Source organism: Ischnura elegans, chromosome 7 (assembly GCF_921293095.1).
Source record: "Ischnura elegans chromosome 7, ioIscEleg1.1, whole genome shotgun sequence".
NCBI classification, from domain to species: domain Eukaryota; kingdom Metazoa; phylum Arthropoda; class Insecta; order Odonata; family Coenagrionidae; genus Ischnura; species Ischnura elegans.
The window spans coordinates 83,341,662-83,365,488 of NC_060252.1; the positions used below are offsets into that span (position 1 = coordinate 83,341,662).

At 41.3% G+C, this 23,827-nt stretch overlaps 1 protein-coding gene across 3 annotated transcripts in view; it reads right to left on the reverse strand.

Moving 5' to 3' along the window:
* Window positions 1–23,827, reverse strand: part of LOC124161858 (ubiquitin-like protein 3) — a 596,237-nt gene that overhangs the window by 79,044 nt on the left and 493,366 nt on the right. For 2 of the 3 annotated variants that reach the window (XM_046538083.1, XM_046538081.1), the window contains exon 2: window positions 13,514–13,668. The exons of the other annotated variant lie outside the window; for it this stretch is intronic. In XM_046538083.1, the coding sequence (XP_046394039.1) occupies window positions 13,514–13,543 (30 nt within the window). In that variant the 5' untranslated portion in view covers window positions 13,544–13,668. The remainder of the gene's footprint in view (window positions 1–13,513; window positions 13,669–23,827) is intronic. 3 annotated transcript variants of the gene reach the window in all.

Here is a 23,827-nt window from a genome sequence, read left to right on the forward strand (position 1 = left end):
GATTCAACTCGTGGGCTGGGGTCCTTCCTACCCGTAGTGTTGATAAAATGGGGACTTCCACTTTTATGCTCGGCAGGTTTGGGTGGGGGAAGTCGCTCGACCCAAACTCCGTAAGTTTTCCGCCCGCGGAGGTGGAAAGGAAAAATCCATAAGGGATTGGGGCATATTATCCTCATTCCGATTCTCTTCGCCCCCTTCTCTCTCATTTCCCTCCTGTCTATCTGTTTGAGTCTGCCCTCCTCCTCGGCTTCCACCGTGGTGCCACGAGCTAAACCCCCTGCGTGACGGATTTCTTATCGCGTTTACGTTAGGGTGGGTCTCTTCTGCCCTTCCAAAATGATTTTGGGACTGATCGAATCGTCCGAGCATAATTAAGAGCTTGTCGTAAGTGGCAACTTCCAAACTACGGAGCAAATCCTGAACATATGGTGGGAAATGTCTTACCAATAATGCCACCATTTCCTCCTCATTCTCCGGCGGCTCACACAGTTTGATCGCTGCGATTTTCCGAGTCGCGTACTCTTGCATGCTACTTCCCGGCGTCCTCCTGTACATTCCCGACATAACTTTAATTTTATAATTTATCCGATGCTCTTTACTCCAATACCGCGCGACAAATAGTTGTTTGAATACTTCCATCTCCTCCGGAAAAGGAAAAATAGTATCCGCCCATCCCTTTGCCCCTTCATCCAACATCTGATAGAAAAACCGCGATCGTATCTCGGGCGGGATGGCGTGAACGGAATAATAGTTTTCAACTCCCCTCATAAATGCTATGGGGTGTTCATGTGGTTTGCCACGGAATTGTAAATTAGCCGGGGGACTTGGAAAATTAGTCGAAGAACCCGTACCACCTACCTTCATTCGACGGATCCCTGCTACCTCTTCGGCAATATCTCTAATTCTTTTTTCGTGGTGGATCTTCTCCTCCTGTACACCTCGGGAAATTATTACAACTTGCTCCCTTACAACCTCTACCTTCTCGTTTACTTCCCTTTTTACTTCCTGAACGCGTTCGTCCACTATCTCCCCAATTCCTTCAATCTTCCCATTAATTGCCTCCAACTTCCCTTCTAGCTTCCCCCTTTCATCTTTCTCAGTATCGAAACGCTCTTTCATATCCTTCATTATTCGTTCGAATTTCTCGTCAAGTTTCCCCTCTAGTCTTTCAAATTTCTTGATATCCTCCTTTCTAGCTCGCTCAGCTTTTTCAAATCTCTCATCAAGTTTTTCCTCTAGTCTTTCAAATTTATTGATACCCTCCCTCCTAGCTTCCTCAGCTTTTCTCTTATCTTCCCTCCTAGCTTCCTCAGATTTTTCAAACCTCTCATCGAGTTTTTCCTCTAGTCTTTCAAATTTATTAATATCTTCCCTCCTAGCTTCCTCAGATTTTTTTAAACCTCTCATCAAGTTTGTCCTCAGCTTTCCCAAATCTCTCATCAAGTTTCTTTAATAGCTCATATAGGCTGGCGATTTCGGTGCCTCCACTCCTGTGCTCTATTCTATCCTCCGCCTTCTCCGCTTGCGGCTCCTCATCCCAGTTAGAAACGTCAATGATTTTCACCTCGCTACTGGCATCTGACCCGTCCTCATCGTACCTAGGGGGTTCGCGATATTCTCTAAAACTCTTACCTTCTGGTTCCATCGCGTACGAGAGTAATTATTACAACAAAATACACAAGGAAAAAATAACAATGAAATTCGCACTTCGCTGAAAGAGTAACAATCATGGAAATCACGCTAAGGCAAGTCACGGTCAAGGCTACCACCGCAACACAAGTTACCCACACTTTATCTAATACGGTGGCCAACTGACTGACGCCCACCAAAAACACAATTAAATCCGGACATCTTACAAGAACATGAGCAGAAATGAAAGGGACGCATACAAAATTGGGAATCTGAATCACAAATTTAAGAAAAAATCGCTCCACGAAATTTCCGCGATCTATGCAACACGAAACGAATTTACTAATCACTCCGCTTGAGTCACTCAAGTCTAATGTCCCTGTTCGGGCGCCAATGATGTAACCCCACCGCGCGGGGCACATTCGGGGAGGGGAAGATTGGAGGGCAAAAGGGGGGGGCGGAGGTGTAGCGGGGATATTCCGTGCACCTGGGGCGAGGGAATGGGATTTTGGGAAAGGGTAGGAGGGGAAGTTTAGGGGTGATGAGACCTGAGACAGGAGCGTTCGGATAAAGAAAGCCGTTCGACTGCGTAGTTCGCTCAACATAAATTTAATGAGTTTAAATATGATCATTTACAAATACAAGCAAATCAATGGCAAAAGTAACAATTAACCTCTTCTCCTTGAATTCAATGAAATACAACGCATAATTCACTATGCTGCACAACAGAAAAATTTCAGTCCTTAACCTAAACCCAAAAAAAAAATCACGCTACACGTTTTCACATTCATAACCCATACAAAAACCACAAGAAAAGGGGACAAATAAAAAAAACAAGAAACGGGGGGGGGATGGAAATATGAAACAACGAAATAGATATTGCACAGAAATTCACACGGTAATAGGGGGAAGTACTGTCCTCTTCTCTATTTGTGCGGGGGGAATTTTATCAATGTTTTTAATGAATTCTCTTCTTGACTTGGTGAAGTGGGAATTTTCTTCTGTTCCTTGAGAGGGGGGGGGTTGGGGGGGGGGGAATGGGATTTCGTGGCTTTTCTCTTACAGTTTGTCGAATTTTCGGGGCTCTCGATCTGCTGATCGTGGCGATCCGGTTCCGCGGCGTAGGCTGCTCTGCGTCAACTCCGGCAGGTTCACGAGTGGGAGATGGCCTCTCTGCGACAGTTGGGAGATCCTTTCATCAGCACCACGAGTCTACCTTGCAACTCCTACTCGTATTGGGCACCCTCTCTCTCTCTCTCTCGGGATCTCTCCACCAACTTTTTTCTCTGCCTCCCCAAACTCCGCCTACTCTTGGGAGCGTTTTTTTCTTTGTTCGGAATCGCCAAAAAAGAAAATCATCTAAGCCCCTTTTCCTCCGGTGCACCACGTTATATAGCCATTGAGGGGAGGAAACACCGGGGAGGGGGGGGTCAGGGGAAAGAAAGGGATGATGCACTTAGGGCTGGACGGTCACTTCACCAAGGACACGGGGGGGGGGGGAGAAACCACGCTCTTCTTCGTCTTAAGAATTCGACTTGCACACATATGGAGGGGGGGGGGGGGGGAAGGAGAGCATTACACATTGTGGGGAGGAAAATAGGGAAACATCAAATGGGGACTCAATGATTCATGACACTCACGCACACATTCACACGGACACATATCAACAGAAAAAAAAACGGCCTTCCTTTACCTCGCACTCCCGTCTCATGCGCCACTATGTAAGCGGGCAGAATGCACCGGTTACAATATGGGGAATTTAAAACAAATTTTTATTTATACAATTATTTATAACGAAAAGTGTCACCTAACCGTAGTGGAATTATGTAATAAAATGTGCATGTTACATTTTTGGGGGTACAATATTTTAGTTACATACATATAGAGGAGTACGGGAGGAAAAAAAAGGTTGTGAACCGCTGATCTATAGAATTTAGAGACGCGTGCGATGCGATATGCGTATCAACCCTGCAACGCAATGTCTGTACCACGCCATCTTTTAGCAGCACCACTTCTCTCCCCTCCATTCGAACATCCCTTCGCATCCGAACCCTCATTACTCGCAGCCCCTTTAAAAGGAGCTCACGTCGATCATCGAGCCCCCTCCCTAGCAGCTCAAAGAGACGCTCCGGCCCCTCTTCTCCAAGCCCTATCTTAACGAACAGCCCTCTCCGCCAAGTCCTTTCTTCAAACAAGAAAAGACCCTCGGTGAGAAAGCAGATGGATTCGCATCGACGCGGAGGCAAAAATTAGTCTCCGTTTGGGGCCGATGCTCATTTGTCCCTCGGATACGTCACCTACGAGCACCACACGCACGAATATTACAATTGAGGATTCTCCAGTGGGCCTCAATGCTTGTGTCACCCACCGCGAATTTAAATTCTTTACGGTGCGGAAACGTGGACACTTAGGAAGGAGGCGGAGAGAAGATTTGGGGCGTTCGAGATGTGGGTGAGGAGAAAAATGGAGAAGGTGAAGGGAACGGAGAGGAGGAAGAACGACGAAGTGTTAGACATAGGGGGTGAGAAGAGGCAGCTTCAAGCTGAGATACGGAGAAGACCGAAATTATGGATGTAGGTATAACTTACTAGTAGTGGAGATGGGATGTTGAAAACGGTGTTAGAGGGTAGTATATAGTAGAAGGATACTTTAATGACAACACTAAGTCACCACTCGCGTAGCTGACGAGCAGAGCGATTCGAATTTAACGGAGAAATAAGCTAAAGTTATGGCCGTTAACCGGAATTTACATTCGTGATGAAGTGACGCATCAATGTCATAACTTTTCAATACGACTCCACTCGATTGCACATACTCTATCGCAAATACTGAGAGAAAAAAATGAATCACTCTGCACTCACCATGGCGCAGCGGACACTTTTGAAAACAGTTTTAAATGCACCTCAAGTGGTTACGAAAATCAAGCTTCAACCAGACGGATTGTTGCCTCCTCCATGCAGTCCCCTGGACAACACGAATGAAGGCGTCATCAAGGAGAATCTTCATTCCCAACAATCTCCTAAACAGACGTACTACTCAAACGGTTAAGGTTGGGGTAAATGGAAGACTAAGTAAAGTGAGACTGAAGATGACGCATGTACTGACGGCTGAAACCGTAATAGAAGAAAGGATGTTGTGATTAGTAAAATGTCCCATGCACGATCAAAGCAAGATCAAAGGAACCATTTCTCCAAACGTTTAGGAATAACGCCTACCATTCCAACCGATAAAAGATCGTTTATGGCATTGTTTTATAGCATAGCTAGAGACCCTTTCATATAAAAATAAGACGCGTTTAAAACCATTGGGTGAAAGTGCAGTGGAGAGGAATAGAGAAGGCGATATGGCCAGGAAGGATTACACAGCGGGATAAGAAATTAAATAAATAATGAAAGGAAGGCATAAATTGAGGTTGATAACGAGTATGGTGAGAGTATGAATGATACACCGACATATATAAGTGGATAGGGAGAGAAGAGACCAAGAGTTGTGCGTGGATAAAATAGATAAAGATGAGAGGTAAATGAAATCTTAATGGCCGTGTTTAAGTGTTAAACGCCCGCTGAAAATAAACTCTACGAACAAAATTAAATAATTCACAAATTTCTATTCACAGGAAGGAGGAGCAGGGTAGATGCAAACCTGTGACGTTTATACTGCAAGGCCAGGACATTAACCCCACCGCAACAAGACCTGCAGAGGTAAGCCACATGCTCAACTGATGACGGAGACAGAATCAGAGAACACGGGCGCACAGCTATGAGCACTAATATTTCTTTTCCGGCTTCCGTACGAATCAACCTCAACCAGTAAATTACCACTAATTACAACAAAAATATCTTCAAGGTGTCCACGCACAAGTGCTCCGCCCGCCGCGCCGCCGCAAAGAACTCTTTGTAAGTTCAAAATCCCAGACGAGAGGCGGTTATTCCTTCCCAGAGGCACGAGGACGGTTGCAGTAATGACGGCGGAAGTCGCAGAAGAATGAGAACGCTGAACCGCGGTTAATTCCGTGTCGCCTCAAAAATACACACCAGCTCACTTACGAGTATTCCTGTCGGATGCGAGGGTGGCTTCGCTGAATTGACTAGAAAGTACTCGGTAGAATTCTACAAACGTCCCTCCTGGGATATGAAAAGTTGCACGGAAAGATATTTACTTCTTGCGGGAGATCCTTTCTAGAAGATCAACAATCTTTCCTAGGACTGTAAGAACTCGAGAGGAAATTTCCGCCCTACATCTTTCTGCCCTCGTTAATGACAAGTGAGTTTGTTTCTTGGTTAGCACGGTATACGCTCCCCAACCGCACAAAGATTCCGAGTCTCCGACGACGATATTTCCTCAATCTTTGCATGAACTCCGCATATCCTTTGAGGTATAAAAATGAAAAACGAGTGAGTTTCACAGGATACTATTTCCATAATTAAATTGCCTTTTCCTCAATAATGACGCAGAAATCAAAAGTTTTATTCAATTATTAAATACATAAGAGTTGTCTGGACCTTCGTCGTCGACGTTGTTTTATAAGAAAGGGTTTTCCTCACTTGATGCTCATAAATGTTTAAAAAAAGCGCCGTCATAATATCCACCTTTCGACTTGGGACAATGGAAATGCCATTAACGCAATGACAAGGATGACCACGAACGATATTTACGCAATGTAGAACGAATTCCCAATTAAAATTAGAAATATCCCCATAAAAAATGAGTAAAATGAATCTTTTGGAATACACCTACAACGCCAAGAAAAAGTTGTCAAAGATCATAATATTTTAATCTTTACTACATTACATTCTTTTCGAGAGGAAACCTAACCTGAAGCTATATGGGCTTCGGAGGCAGGGACACTTCACACGCATACACCATACATACCATTTATTCACCCGGATTGAAGATTTTTGCCCCTGAATTATTTCCATGAAATCCTCTTGCAGCTATTATTATTTCTTTTTACAACTCGTAAAGTACCGTTGCCCCAGCCCGTTTGATCAACTTAGCTAATAGTATAAAAAGAAGAAAGGGTGCATTGTTCATAAACTACGAATTATCTGATGAAAAAACAATGACAGACAAGAGCTAATTTATTTCTAGGCACTGAAACATGTTTGACCCATTTTACTCAGCTCATTGCATCCGGGGCGTTTCCCAATTTATCATTTACCTTCATATCTTATTTTGGCCCTTATAACACGAAAGGGTTGTGGATAAAAAATATTAATAGAGCGATATGAGACTGTTTAAAAATCCTCTGATAAGAGTAGCGTTGCATGGCGCAGAAATATTACTATTGAGAATATATAGTGAAAACGGCTCGAGAAATCTGGGATGCTGGTTTGCAGGAGAAATGGGGTGAAATGAACGAGTTGCGAGGGGAAACTGATCCGTATGATGTGGAGAGGTTATAAAGGTAAGCTTAGAAGGAGAAAGAACAGAAGAGGGTTTCTGGACAGTATGATGGAAGCAAGAGTTTAGGTCAACCCGATGAAAGTTATAATAAAATTAGATAATAGGGCCGTACATCAATAATCACAAACCTACATTCCTGAGGCAGCTTCCATAGATGGCTTTATTAACCAGTAAGTTCCGAATAATAGTCATAATAATAACAAAAACATCCTCTTCCCTTAACATAATCAAAAACTTTCGACCAAGAGAACGCAAGCAATATGTATTCAATGGTGTTTGGCGAGATGTTGTGGAACATATTGCAGTTATAAATGAAAGTGAAAAAACTTTGTGGATGTCCACAGTATTAATTCAAGTACGACGCGTTTCAGCGAATCATCGCTATCATCAGGTATCAAATGATGATGATAGCGATGATTTGTACTTGAATAAATACCGTGGACATATACAAAGTTTTTCACTTTCATTTATAACGCAAGCAATATGTTAGTCTCACGAATCGGAGAGTTTTCAGCCACCACATTTACTTCACAGAATTTCTCTGTCGCCCATTTTCAACGCCCTTACGACGTTAACCATTCATCTACAAAAAATCTTTTATCGCTTCCAATCTTCTTCGTTTCGCAAAATTTAGCGTGGAAGAAAAACTTTCTTCTGGGAAGCCCCCTAAAAATGTACGCATCGATAAAAGACCACCATACATTAGTATTTTTCCTGGTGGCTGACGAACTACTCTTTCTCAGGATGAACACAGCCTTAGCTAGAATTCCTTTGGCATAGGTATGCATGAGATAAATTTTCTTTTGTCCTCTAGGAAACGTAACACTAATACTGCTTGGAATATACGCAATAAACTCATCTTTGCGAAAAAAAAAATTGACATGAATACACTCTCATCTTAGGGAACCAAAATTAAGTAATTTTATGGAACAACTCACGATGCAATGATTCAATCATGAATTTGCGCCAAAAGTAAAATTAATGTACTTCAACGACTGAGTCGGTGGAATTCTCAGCTCCCTATTCACTTAAGTAACAACCTTTAAACTCAGCCAGACGGCCGTAATTCCAGGAACACTCGAAAGCTAAAACGGCAATTACGCGGCTTATCAAACGAGAACTTCATACAACGGTCAATTAAAACGGTTCGTCTTAAAGACACGCTAGACAACACAGGTCAAAAATAGAACACAATCGACAGTTTTCCGCGCGCGCTGTTTAAGGCATGTTATGGTGATATTAGTACGCAATGAATATCGTGTTCCTTCATCATTCGTACACAGGCTAATTATATCAATCTAAAAATTCGTTTGGATTGAGGGATCGGAAGTGATGAAGGCAGCAAGTAATTACAATTTGGTTTCAACTGAGAAGTTTATTATTTCAAAATATTCTACGATACTTAAGTATTTTATGAACTCTAGCGTTGGTTTCAGAGATGCAAAATATATCTAGATCCACAATGTGTAGTCAACATGCGGTACCCAAAGAACTGCATATAGGAGGCCCAATTCCATCCCACAGAAGGCTAATTTCTTTTGACACTTCGGTCGCATTTTAATCGGTTTTCAAAAATGTTCACAGCCTGGTGATGAGTGCAATGCGATCCACTTTTTTCCAATATTTTGCATATAATGTTTGTAATTGCAAAGAATAGCATTGAAGAGCTTTGAATTTTATACATAACATCAGCATGAATGTAAATTTCGGTTGAAACCCCTAATTATATCTTATTTCCCCGTGAAACTCGGATCAATTTGTCCGTCAGTGACGCGAGTGGCGACTTCTGTAAACCCATTTAAATGCGCGGTGGTTGAAAACACATAATGAGGGCGACTTGAGGATCCTCTATTGTAATATTCGTGGCGGTACCCAAAGCTATTTTATGGCTTCCACTGAGAACTGATGATACGGAAAACTATAATTAAACGAATAGTAGATGCAAATACCGAACTCCCTAATGCAAGACTTGTTTAGAAGGGGAAAGATAAGTCATGCGCTGGGGGAGGGAGGGATTAAATCGCCTTACAGCACTTGAATGGTTATTTAACAGGTCACTCTTCATTAAAACAGTCACCTCGCCCCTTCCAATCCCACTCGGTACGTCGAGTACCGATATCCTTTCGTGATGAAATATTCCCCTTAACTCTCAGTCACCAACTTCAGCCAAGACACCACCAACCCCGCAGCCAGGGACAAAAACATACCCATCTCGGATGAAACTAAATTTTGAGCCGACGAGCGACCGTAACAAGGACTCTTAAGTGCCTAATGAAGGCTTTCCACTTTGATCCCGACCGAAGTTTCCGAGGACCGGGGAAGCGGGTTGGAAGGAATTGCTGTCTCCTGGGAGATTGGAGGGAGACGAGGGAATCGAGATGGGGAGTATTTACGCTGATAGAAGAAGTAGAAGACGTCAGAGACACAAACTTGAGAAAAGTGAAGACGATGGGGGTATATTTGCGCCGTCATTTCGAAACCCTTTCGCGAAAGGGATATTTAAGAGGTGGAAAACAGAGTGATAGGGAGCGGGTACATACCTAGGCGTTACCACGATGGGATTTGGGATGAGACAGGCAAACAGTGGCCGCAAATATGTCACAAGTCGTAAAAAGGTGGCCAAAAGAAAGCAATTTAATATTTAATTTATGCAAAAAAGTTCAGCATGATGTACGTGGGCTCTAAAATGTATCGCTTACGATTTACAATCGCTACAGTGGTTACGCAGAACACGTTTATCATTGTAGTAACTAGTACAGATTTTTTTGTCTTTTTTTTTAAATATATAACTCTTGTTTCTGCATGCTATATTGATTTTTTGTCCTCTAATTAATTGTTACCTGGCCACTATAAAATGGCAACACCGCAGTACTTGTAAGTGGTTCTCCATTATTAAAATAATTAGGCGGTAAAAAATGGCAGATTAAAAATGAAAATGCGTGAATTAGATCGATTTCGGAGAATAATGAGGGATGGTGACGAAAAAATTACCCAATCTTATTTCATGCACAAGGAAAAGAGAAAAGGGCACCCTTGATTGGAGTTATACAGTTAACGCTCAACAAAAGAGCCAAATAAAGTCACCTCAGAGAACAGAAATTCAGCGGCTAACGAAAAACGCCCACTTTTCCCGTGACAACACTTCCCTCACCGTTACTATGGCTCCAGAAGGTCTGCCCCTGCTAGAGTAACAAGGAAATGGTTAGGCCAATCAGCGAATACCGTTTTCGCGAGATTACTCTTTCACCAAACTTTAAGTTATAAATATCCCCGGCAGATAGAGGAATTCAAATGAGCTATTTTGTAATTAACCACGAAAAAGATTAAATTTCCCCAACTTCATTCAAACAGGCATAAGGATACATTGAGAGGATTTTTCCTTACAAAATATTTTCGGACTCTACAAAATTAAAATGGCTATATGAACTCCGATGCCGATGATGGGCATTGAAAAATTGAAAACCATAACAAAAGTCGTAGACTTGTTGATGATCGGGTACAGTTAACTGAAGTTTATGTCCAATCGTGAACAGTCATTGGTGTTCATCGATAGACCACTAACAGCCGAGAATAAATCAATCATATTCATTGACATCAAATGTCATTTCCGCATCATTATTAGCCACGATTCATAGTACCCACTTGCAAGTCATTTTTTACATACCAGGGAAGTTCTAACATATGCCCAGCGAAATGGGAAACTTAAGAGTAGTTTTATTGAAAGAAGTAATTACAGTTAATTATAATTAATAATTAAGTTATTTCCTATTACAATTCCAGTTCATTTTGGAATTATTATATTTTCGGGATTTCCCGAACTAGTGGAGTCTCAACGACAGCTTTAGATTAATGCGCTATCATGCCGATCGCTTGGTTCAATCATATGTTGTGATAAAGACAAAAAAATGACATTCAGAATTCCTTATCTTTGTCACCGAACTCACCCCTAGCAATCTTCTCTATAGTGACATCCTCTTTTCCGTTTTCGCCAAGAAAAAAATGCACTCTCTAAGTCCAAAATGGTCTACATTAAACATCGCTACTCATTGGTACTCTATAGTCAACGGTCGTAAAATTAAATTAAATCGTATTAATGAAAAATTATAGCAATAAAATGAACGAAATCTTTGACCGTCGTGTTCAACTTCCCATGCCAACAACAAGTATACAATCATTATATAAACTTATTTCCCATACGCTCGTAGAGGATTGGAAACCGTAAATCTTCCGATACCTATTCACTTCACCTCCACGATGAGTGACGGGCTAAAAATACATATCGAAGTCATACTCAAGGATTATTATGAATTCTTCAAGGCCCTGATTTAGTAAAGCAGCAGAAGCATCGCCCAATTTTTCGGTCATTGACAACCAATTCCATCACTCCGAAACTAACCTTCCACACCTTTGTCGAATTCAACTTCCCCGTCGAAGTACATCCACTCTTCTTCACGATACTCAGACTTGGAAGTCCGAGAGAGGGAAAAGTGAAGAGCGGGTCGCGGGGGAGGGCAGTATCCCAGTCCAAATTGGCACTAAACTTTCCCAATCGCTCGTTACAGGAGGTTCCGATTGACGGCAAGATTCGCTCTCGAGAGAAAGACCGGCTGAAATGACATACTCGTGTTATCGGCAGCCACTCCTCAACCCGCGAAAACTTGGGCCAACTACGAAAACATGTTTCCACGAACAAACGACGACGAGAGTTCTACCGTGCTATTTTTTTTTCTTTTACATCTCAAAATGCCCACTTAAATGTTTTACTTCCCATCAACCGAAGACGGAGACAAAAAGACAGACTCTGATCAAGAGTAACTTTACTCTTACACGATAAGCATTTTTTTCATCATTATTTCAGATGCACTGTGGATTTTCCTTCAGGCAGCATTAGCAATAATCTAAGATGGTCATAATGAACAGAATGATTTTTCAAGAGTAAGTAGAAACATAGAATGTCACGTTATATTTAAGGATATTACGATTAGACACTCGGAATAGGGGAATAAGTTTCTCATAGCCAATGTGTAATATTCGATACTCCAGACAAATTTGCATTCTAAGAAATGATATGGACTATACCTCCATCAAGAAAATCCATTTCAACGAGAAATATCAGGTAATTAACTCACTTAATCATAATTAAGTAAAATGCCTACTAGCATGATTCATTTAAACACCACTCTATCGAAAATATAACACCAATTTACGGTTCCCGAGTAGGTCACCAGGGATGCCTCATATGCTGCACCCCCTAACGGCACTCGATCTCCAACCTCCGCTGCGTTGATCTTCGCACCGTTCATTTTTGTTTCACGGGACGGAAAGTCAAAATTGAAGCGATTCTCCACCGCCGTGCGAGCTTCGAGAGCCAGCGTAGTTGAGCCGTCATCCGCCGATGATGAGATCGGGAGGATCCCGCTGAGGTAGTGAATTAAGACGGGCGTCGAAAGTTTCGAGAAGTGAAGAGGGATTCGGAACGTCAAGGGTTCGCACCACTCGGGAAACATGCCTGTGCGGGTTTCGAGTATCGCGAAGAGAAGCTAATGAGACATTTCCCAACCATCTTCAGAACGCTTAATCTCAACCACGAATTTCTGAAATGAATTTCCACTTAAGGATATTACTGTCGAATTATTACCTCCATTCATATCAAAAAATCATTTTCACAAGTACATTTTATTCGAATACAATGTCGCTTAAGGGTTCACAAGTTTAGTTCACATAGCACATCCTCAGTCTGAAAAATCTTACTACCAAAGAGCAAAAAAAAATGAAGTCCCGAATTCACTCCGATTTCGCTATCTCTACTTTCAAATTATCCGCATGCCTACAGTTCGGCATACGGCCGACCTCGTCTGATTGTGCCAAATAACATGCTCTCTTCCTTTACCTTCCCGAATTACTTAACATTTTTCCAGATAACACGGTCTTCAGCCTTACCTGGCACTCACATACTAAGCCTCCTATCACTGCCCGTCTTTTCTTTTCCCTGCATCACACCCTACCTGCAAACAAGCCGGTCACTGAGACTCCTAAATAATATCTCTCCTGACACTGAAGTTGTGAAATGCCTTCCCGTTAAGTTGTACGATCATTACATATTATATTTAAGGTGCAACATTAATGGATAGTGACTATTTTGGGAAATCCAATACATAATGTCAATTTTCAAGGACCTTGAAAATGACACAATGTGTTGAAACCATGGTCGGTTGTTGAGTGTTGAATTAAAAAGTGTGGATATTACCATTTGTGTTCTTCATCATGGATATAGCGAACTTCCATAAAGTCAAGCCTGAAACGATTTTATTATTTTGGGAAAGCTGAAGTTTTACTGACGAAGCTGGCAGTATTTCCGGACAAAACATCCACCGAGATATATTTAGTAAAAATCATGCAAACATAATGTAAACAATTTCCAATATTCACCCAATGTTGACATCGTATCAGAGTACTCTAATACTCTGCATAAAATTACCTGGTCGCTGGGGATTCCAGATCGCACCATTTTTACGGATGGGATAAAGGAATATAGCACTTCACTCGCTATAGCAACAGTTCACCATACATCACTTGCGCACCGAGTGACCACTAGTTCTGCCGCATGAAGGCAGGAACACAGGCGGAACTCACCTGCAAAGAAAAGGAAACCATAATTAGATCACACTCATATAATGGCATAGACATAAAATTGGCGAAGGGGGATAATTTTGAATGGTATAAAATTATTGAAAAGCACTTACTTATACAGAAATTCGCTACCTGTTAAATACTACACACTTGGAACCTGATTAAAGAGTATTCGAGAGAAAATTCTTCAGAAAACAATATTTTATTAGTGTAATTATGCTTAAATGTCACAGAAACGTGCCACACATGCTGAAGAAAGGTGTAATGTTTCGCAGAAAAATAGAAGATAAGAAGAATAAATATAAGCCCTTCAGAGGGCTATGTACATTTATGCTTCAATAAAAATCTTCCATTAAAGACATAAAAAAATAAATTCATAGTGTTGATATTACGTCAAACACCCTTATCCAAGAGTAGAATTTACTATTGACATTTTTGGAGGAAGCTAGATGCCGAAAATAAAAAAATAAGCTTTGAACAAAAGAAGAAATGGATTTAGAACGAAAATTCGAGCTGGAAATTCTGTTTATCAACCAGGATCTACACCCTACCGAAGAGCTAAGTCAACATTTTGCCAGAGGAGGCTTCAGAATTCAATGATATCTCACCCCACCCCCTCTCGTCGCGAAACAGTTCATCGACTGCTGGAATCAAAATCACGCCGCCGCTGGAAGGAAACTGATACCGCTGAATAGAACCCCGAGCGGAGCCAATAAAGGCGACCACCCCCGAGGGAAAGAGGGGGGAGGAATTGGCAAAGGGTTCCTCCCGATCGCATGTCCTGTAGGATATCCGTCGACGGACGGGAGACGGGATCCTGGCTCGGTCATCCTCTACTTCTCGAATGAGATAGGAGATGGTATGAGAAGTGACACCTTTCGCGTAGGCACTGAGTTCGAGGCATGTGCGTTATTTGGTGGAGGTGACTGACACCTAAGGCCATTTGTACCCCGAAGGAAAGGTTGGCGACCAAGTTTTAAATATGTAGACTTTTCCTCGGAGAATTATTAATCATCAATAGGATTCCTCATTACTTATTTTTTATTAAGTTAAGATAAATTTAAGGCTAAAATTTCAGATATTTATTTTTCGATTTTCAAAGCTTTCATGCATTGAGTTGTTAGTGGTCTCCACAAACTTCTCGTAGCCTTGAAAATGGAAGAAATTTCCGAAATGTTCACCTCGCTTTATTTTTAACCAATAAAAAAATGAGATCTATACTCCAAGAACAAGTCTACTTACCTATACAATAAAAGGTCAAAAAGAAAGATCATTATATGGAAAAGGTTATTTACACATTTAGGGTGAAATTCGACGATGAAACGATCTTTTTCACCAAAGGCGAACAAATCAATCTTAGGTAAATTCATTGAGGACGGTCCTGATTCCCTATAAATTTCAAGATGATAGCGTAGGTATTAGGCAATTTATTTGTCAGGAAAAAGGACAGGTCGAGCGAGATAGACACATCCTCTTAATGTCTCATCCGACGGACGGGTTGCTAAACTTCAAGTTTCCTTCCGACAACTACTAGGCAAGGATCGCGCTTCTCGTTCGCTTTTCTCGACGCCCATTTCACCTCCTTCATACCTCTATCTCCACGACTGTGTACGACCTCGGCCGTCATCGCAAATCCACGTCTCTACCCAATAGAGCACCCTGCTCTAGATCAAATTCCTCGCCAACCTATTCTTTGCACTTTCCCTCAAAGATAATCTCCACAAATATTTTCTATATTTTTTTTTAAAGGGAATTGGTTAATGTGATGATACCATGTGAAAAAATTGGAAAGGACGTGTGAAACCCTATCAACTATCTCTTCCTCAAATCATGGTATCCTTTCCTCGTCTCTTCTTGTAATCTCTGGAATTCCCTGTCATTATTTTTGAAAGATTCCTCTTCTCTATCCATTTTCAAAGAAAAGCTATTTATTCATATTTAACTGTTACCTCAGCGCTAAATTACGTCGGTGAATAGTATTCATTTTTGTGATGTGCAATCACGTGTTACACGTTTTTATTCCTGTTGTTTGAGAAAAAAATTGTGTTTGTATTTACACTCTTATGGGGAAACCGCAGAGAGTTCATTCATTTGTTCACAGCATGGTACATACTACTGTATAAAATATTGATGATTACTTATCATCAACAAATAAAAAACAATAAGCATAAGGTTATCTTGTAAAAAATAGCAATGGATACAGTATCGGGACTGCATTCGCAATACACCGAGAGAGCTGAGCAAAGAGAAATTTCCTCCCTGAGCTATGTGCAGCGATATAGCACTCGGAAAGTTTGCATCGGCTCACATGACTCCCTTGCTGTTGAGTTGAAGGGAACAGGATATCTTTTTAAATGGATTCTATGACATAGAGAGGGAATAGTCTCTTCGCTTAGCATCGCATTCAGGGCGTAGAGGCCTTTATAGCACCCATGTACTCTCGCCCCGCATTTTTTATTTCCTTCAGCCACCGCCATGGAATCTTCTTTCTTCTCCTCTTATCGGGTCGCGGAGAGAAGAATGACCTCTCTCCCTAACCTCTCAATGCCTCCTTCACAAAAGGTTCAATTCAGTGTAATCTGGATTTGAATCGAGACGGTCTTCTTGTGGCCCTAAGATCCTCTCTTCCGCACGGGGTCCTCTGCTTTCATATCCCTCTCCCTTCTTTGCCATATCCTTCTACTGGGATAAAGACTCTTTCTTCCTTTGCCACCCAACCATCGGCACTTTCCGAGTTGCTTTAATTCGCCTACTCTCTCATTCCTTTCCAACACCTAATTACCTTCCAGTCACAACAATTTGACCTGGCTATCAACACTAACCTTCTTCACTTATATCATTTCCCGGTGACGTAAAAAAATCTACACACTGCTGTGAATAAGGCAACAACTATATTTCGAAGACTATTTCGATATATCCGTATTTCTCCTTATACTCACTTCTAGACGTTAAACGATCGTGAAAGTTAGGATTTTTTCTATAGCCTAGAGAAAACGCCTTGTACTTGAGTTATTTTTGGTAGTACCGATATCGTCCCGAAAAAATAAAAAATGCATCGATGATACGTCAGAAATATTAGATTTACATCTTATTCACACACGTAGACGAGCTTTTCAAAGTCCTTATAAAAAAAGCTTACCTCGAAAAATAAAACCGATTACGTGCCATTGATCCAAGCAACATTGCAAAATTCCTATTCGCAACCTCCACTCCATTTTTCAACGCATTTTATTAGTACTTCATACCCTTCTATTAATTCTACTGATATTTTCTACCTGGAAGTTCGACCAAATTGACTGAACTATTTCACTTTCTTACCATTTGCACCTAAAAAGCAAAATTTCATTCTCTCTCCAATAATTATTTCACGATCACAACAGTTTTTCCTTATCATGCACTTCCGTTCAACTTCCGGATATGACTCCCTGCCAAAAATCCAGACGTGGCTCAAAGAGAGAAAGAAGGCCTCATAGATGCAACTGTGCCCACCACCGGCCAAGGAAGAATGACTCTAGCAACGCCCCTTGAATTCATTTCATCACACCATATTGAAAGAGATGCTCGTTTCCTATTTCAGTATTTTCACGGCTACGGTAATAGTAAATCGAGTATTTTGCGAATCAACCCATTTCCCCGACCAGATTGGACTTCTTTCTTCAATTAACATTGAGGCCTACCACCTTTTATTTTATTTATGAACTCAATTTTGTTCCCACTTCTCCCTCTTATCGGTCATTCTTCCCTAGAATACGGTTTTATACACCCCCACCCCGCTCATAACTCGCTCCATCCAAACGTTCTGTCCCCAACTTAACTCATCTAGACGTTTCCTATCCTCGCCCACCATGCTTAACACTTCGTATCCCCTTCCTCTTGGTCCACCTCACTTGCTCCATTCTGCGATGCTGGTGCGAAACGAAAAAAGAAAATGTACGATCGAATATCCCACAGGAGCATAATATTCTCCGTCATCTACCTGGCTGTGAGCCCGGTCGGAGGAGAATAAACGGCAGAAAAGGAGGATAACATAAGCCCGCTACTCGCATAAATCCGATTGGTGACCCCACCTCGTCCTATTATTTTTTTTAGCCTTTTCCCGGGCGTGGATCAGGTGCGCGCCGCAACTTTATGTACACACATACTACGTATGTGCCCACGCGCGAGTAGTTACCTCTCTAATTTCCTACCCCCTCGCGAGCCACAGGCAGAGCGCGGCGACGTGGGTGCAACGACCTGCCGCACCCGCTCCTCCTGCCCGCACCAACTCCCCCGAGCCTTCAGACCGCAAGGGAAGGAGGAGGAGCGGGATGCCCTGCAAACTTCCGAGCCTGTCTATACCACACACTACTAGTAGCTGCGCCGTCGCACCGAAATATTGAGTGGGAATCCCCCACAGTACAGCTGAGCGTGCAGATGAAGGCGGACAGCGGCGGAAATGGATGGGTCAAGAAAATCAGCTCTCCCCGCGCACTTCCGACACCTACTGTCGGAATGAAAATTGAAGATCCCAGAGTTAGCAGTATGTGGGCTAATGAACTAACAAGAAGAACAGTCGCGCAAAAATTTGGAATGCTTTATTTTGCGTCCCCTAAAAACAGCCTCCAGAATGCGAGGAAGAAAAGGAACGACGAAGTAGGTACAAGGCATGGCGAGCGAAGAGGGGAAAGTACATATGGAAAGTAGAGGATGGGATAATAATTAATGGTAAGAATGGACGGGTATGATGAAAATAGGGTAGAAGAATAGAACAATGTATAATACTAGCAATGAAACACACTCCGTTACCTACGTTTTTCACTGCTGATATTTTCACCACATACAAGCTTCAAGTTTCAATTTAATGTGTTATATCCCTAATGCCGAAATAAAAAAGATATTCAAAGCGGAAAGAAAGAAGGGCAAGAGTAATTAATAACATGAACAATGTAAACCTAGCAAAACCGTTGAATCTAAATAAATAGGATATTTCGCCCAATGTGTTCATGCCCACCCCCATTAATGTACGGTTTGTCAGAAGTTCTATACATTATTCCTTTTCTCCATCTATTTTCAAAGAAAAGCTTTTTAATGATTACCTCAGTGAGGACTTACGCTGGTAAATTATATTTGTTTTTATGGTGTGTCATCACAAGTTATCTGAAGTTTATTTCTCTTATTTTTCTCTTCTTCTTGTTCGTTTCTGTCTGTTCTCATTGTTTACTGGAGACAATTTATTCTTTGGTGTTATTTTTTTGCTTTTTGTTTCGAATAGAATCGTGCCAAATGCATTTTTATTTTTGTTGTTTGATCAGCAATTGTTGCATTTATGGGGTAACCCAGAGCATTAATAAACTTTCATTCATTCACTTTTTTTAATACACGCAAAACCAAGAATTGATCTGATAAACGAGCCAGTGCCTCTCAATTCACGCGGAGATTATTGCTTGGAATGTGAGTGATTCCAGAGGGTAAATTAAGTAAATTCAAAAGATGTCAAATCTATTTCTGGGGCTGTAAAATAAATTGACGATTTACCATAGGAATTATACGGCCCCCATTTGACGATCGACGATCATAAAATTTATTCAATTGACTCAAAGATCACTATTCTAGCTCACCTTCTCCAACAATCGGTCCCAGAATTTAAGCCTACGAACATGTTTTTTCTGTCTCCTACCGCAAGTTCTGGGAGTACGGAGGAATGACCTGGTTTTCCTTCGGGAAATTACACACCAAACAATACTGCACTCCACACTAGGATAGGAGATATCGAAAAAACACAATGAAACCAGAAGCTCGAAACAGAATCGCTAGTGACCGGCGGGAAAAACATTGCCCAGGGAGGACACACTAGCTCGGAGGAAAACATATAGCTTTAAAAGTAATAGCATCGAATCGTCCTTTATTTTATGAAAACTCTAAGCCATAATGCATTTATAATATAAATCTAAGGTACAGAATAAACAAACGCATATCTTGAGTTTTTTCTAGCGGTGAAAAATCGTAAAACATCCGTTGAAATTTTCCATAAAATATATTTTTATTCGAATAAGGGGCAATGCAATTTGAAAACATTCCGCGAAATAAGACTAATATTTACAGCTAATACGTGATACATATACTTTTGGGGATTAACTGCATGAAATCATTGCGAAAAACTGGGGGAAAACTTTAGTTTCAAGTCTATTTTTCCTCATTGTCAGCACAAAATGAGGAATGCCTAGTAGTGACTTCAAGAATTTATCCTTACCGAAGAATATCCCGAAAATTTTCAGTGCATCATGAACAAGATTAAGTTAAGAAATGGGATATCGTGATGGTATGGAGCGACGCTTTTCGCCGAGGTAGCCAGCCCCTTTCAATTCCTCGGAATTAAACCCGTAACACTGCTGCTTTACTTGTGTATTTCATCTTGTTCATAATTTTATATTGAGTCGGAGGAAGACGTAGACATAATAACTGGCACGAGGGAAGCAGGGTAGAGCAGAGCCACACGAAGGCGAAGGTAAACCGCAGAGATAAGGGAGTCAGTAGAGAGAGTTACAAACTCGCGAAACTTGAGTCCGCTAACTTCATCAAACGGCAGTCGACGGCGCACAGTGCAACCACATGGATCGCCCGGAGACTCTCAGAACACGGTCCAACAGACATATACAGCTGCTGGGAGAGATGTTGGCCGCTTGCCGACTCTCTATTGCGTTTTGCATGCTTACCCGGGCTCCTAGACGATTGTTTGACATGCTATGCGTCCCCTGGAGCATAGTCAATCTCGCGAGCGATACCTAACTGCAAGTTGAGGTCCTAACCATTAGGCTTACCATAATTAGGCGACTACCTCACCGGGGAACAGAAACGACCGTAAGCCCAATTGAGGAAACCAAGAGGGACAGACGTGCGGCACATTTGCGAGTTGATTGTTTCACTCACAATGAGCCAGTAAATATACGCACACAGGAGAATAACAGAGATACGTGGATCGTTCCGCCGACTGACCGACAAAAACGTCATTATTTTAAAAAAAGAGAAAAAATTAGGACTCATCTCGTTAGGAAATCGGCGAACAAGGAAATGATATTGTCGCAGACAGAGAACACGGCGAAATTGGTAAGAATAAAATAGCCTTTTCTCGAGTATAGCAACCAACCTTGTATCCGGGCGCCGAAATGAATATCTTTTGACGGATCTAGTTCTATCATTACCTACTATTTGGGAGGGGACATTACATTTTGTAGAAAAAATATGAATGGTTTTAAATTAATTTAGTAGAATTACACGCCGGAAATAACGATGGGAATCAACTTAATTAGTCCTTTTAAAAGACGTTTTCACCAATTTTTGATGAGATAGCAATTTTGGTGGAGAGGTGATTGAGGAGCAGGAGAAAATAGGGAAGCATGGGAATGCACTCCCTTTAAAAACCAAAACGAAACCGACAGAGGAAAATCAATAAATTTGATTTGGTAGGCAAGAGGAAAAAGTTAAAGATTTAAAACTGCATAGAATTTACAGGAGGCGAAGGCGTGGATGGATCGAGAACACAATGTTTCGTCTCCCAGTTTCGTCAATAGAATTTAATGTATTGAAAATAATTTTGAACACCCAATCGGTTCCGCAAACCAAATATGACAATGAAACGCCATAAAAAGAAAATATTATTTGCCTCTAAAAGGAAAGGTTTTTAGGGAAGAAAATAAGGGGGAGAGAGTGAACGAGGTTATGTATCGTGTGTAGAAGGTAGGCCTAAAAAAAAGACGAAAACAAGGTTCACGGAATGGACGGCAGGTATGAGCAACAGTAGTTACAAGATGGTTTTAATAAAAAACCTACCATAATCGATATTATACCATTGATAATAATGGGAAGACCAATGCAATGAAAAGGGCGTCCAACTGGACCCAAGGAAACAATAAATAAGTAAATACATTTAGAGATAATTCCGAGAAAATATTCAAAGTGGTAGGCAAAGCAATTGTATGCTATCCGCGCTAAAATCTTAGCGTGAAGTACGACGCAATCTGACAGTGTTTCGTATCCCAGTTTAAAATATTGAAAATAATGTTGAAACACGAAATTAATTCTGCAAACCAAACAGGAAAATAAGGCGCCATAGAAGGAAAAGATTATTCGCTAGTAAACGACGTTAATTAAAGTTCGGGAAATTTTTTGATGGACACGCCTATACGGTGAGCTAGAGGGGGGGGGGGAATTCCTGCGTTATCCAATATTGGAGAACGAGTGCAACACATGGTCAAGGGGCTTAATTAAGAATTCAGTTTTTTTCGGATGATTATCCGCTCAATAAGTTTTTATTGACTCTATCAGTAGATCGCTCCGCTATGGTCATAAACCAAATAGCCAGTAAGAGATTCATAAGATACGTGTAGAAAATATTAGCGAATTCATCTTTCTGAAGGAAAGACTCAGCAAAATATGATGTTATGGTTATAAAAAAATAGCTTATCAAATTCATAAGGTACATGGAGAAAATATTAAGAGAACTTATCTTTTCAAAGAAAATATTCAGTAAAATATGAATAATCCAAGGTATTCAAGACAAAAAAATGTGAAAAAATAGCAACCAGACTGATAATTTACAGGGATTTTACAAGGGAACATCTTCTATTAGAAATTATTATTCATAATTAACTATGATCTCACACGAGAAGTAATTGTTTTATATCTGTACGTAAAGCGTCGAAACCGATTAGTTATATTAAATTCAGAAAAAAGTACAAAGTGTGAACTACGAGATGAATTGTTAATTAAAACTAATTGCTAGTAATTTCACTCACGATTCCTTTGAAAAAAATTCCTCGACGTACGCTCCGATTAAATACACCTTAAAGGTGTTCTAATTTCAAAATATTATCTACATCCTGAATGCTTGAACCGGCATGCTATTCCTTTGGCCTCTTAGACTCTCGCTTGAGGACCATCCAGTACCTGTACCTTCATCGAGAACAGAGATGGCCATCTCAACACGCGCAGCGAGATTCTGTTCCCACGCGCACGGTCCGGAACGTGGGGATCAGCGGAAGTTAACCTCACGCACCAGTCATCTTCGAACGGCCGAGCAAGGGAGGTCCCTTCGACGGACAAGGCGCCATGGACCATTTCGGTCCATTGGAGCCAGGAACAATGGCCCGATGCGTGCGAGTAGGATGAGCGCGGAACGGCCAACGACGTGAAAGAAGACGTATGGCAAATCCACCTCCAAACAATGTGCTTCGTCCGAAAGAAAAACAGTATCCCACTCTCGGATATTGGGATAATTTTTGGCTGTTAAGATTTACGCGGTGTACATTACTATCAGAGCTAGAAGGCATCGTGTGCTAAAGAAGAAAACGGTGGAGTTGAATATACATTAAGACAAATCAAATATTTGTTGTAAGGTATAACCGAAAGAAAATCACCACGAGGATGAGGAAAAGGCAAGTACTGAGGGAATGTCGAGAAAGATGCAGGTAAATAGGGATGTTAACGGAGATACGGAAATGTTCATACGCAAATAACGCTGGGCGATCAACGCCCAGCTTGTTAAGGCAAGTAAATTATAAGAGACTTCATATTTTGTACAAATATTCACGTACGAGACGCACAAAAAGTTCATACTTAACAGTTCCTAAGGAAGTTATTAAATCTTGCCAGTGATGGAAGTGCTTGGGTTTACGCAACTGAGTTGTCAGTAACAATTACACCTTAAGTACCAAAGATTATTTTCTTTCTTTCCCTTTCATACATGCAAATATTGCGAATGATGGAAATATGAGCACACCAAGACCTCCTTTAATCTCGCTCCTAAATGTGAGTGTGTTTTGACCAGGTAGGAAAACAATCTAAATACGATCGATCGGAAATTCGACCGATGACATCGATTCATGCTAAATCGTGGGGACGGGGAGAGAGTCTTTGACGAAGGATTTCAAGGCGGGGATGTCGGGGTGGGAAAGACAGGAGAAGCGGTACGATGAAATAGAAAAAAAACAAATGAAGGGAAGTCGGCGTAGGAATCTTGGGCACGCAGAGGGACGGAGAGAATGAGAAGGCAGGACGGAGATAACAATGAATCCGAGCGAGGAAGAAAGAGAAGAATAAAAAAAGAGGAGCAGCGTAGCCCATGTCCATTGAGTGAAGACTATAATCGTGACATGACGAAAGCTCTGGGCGAGGAGGTATTCTGCGT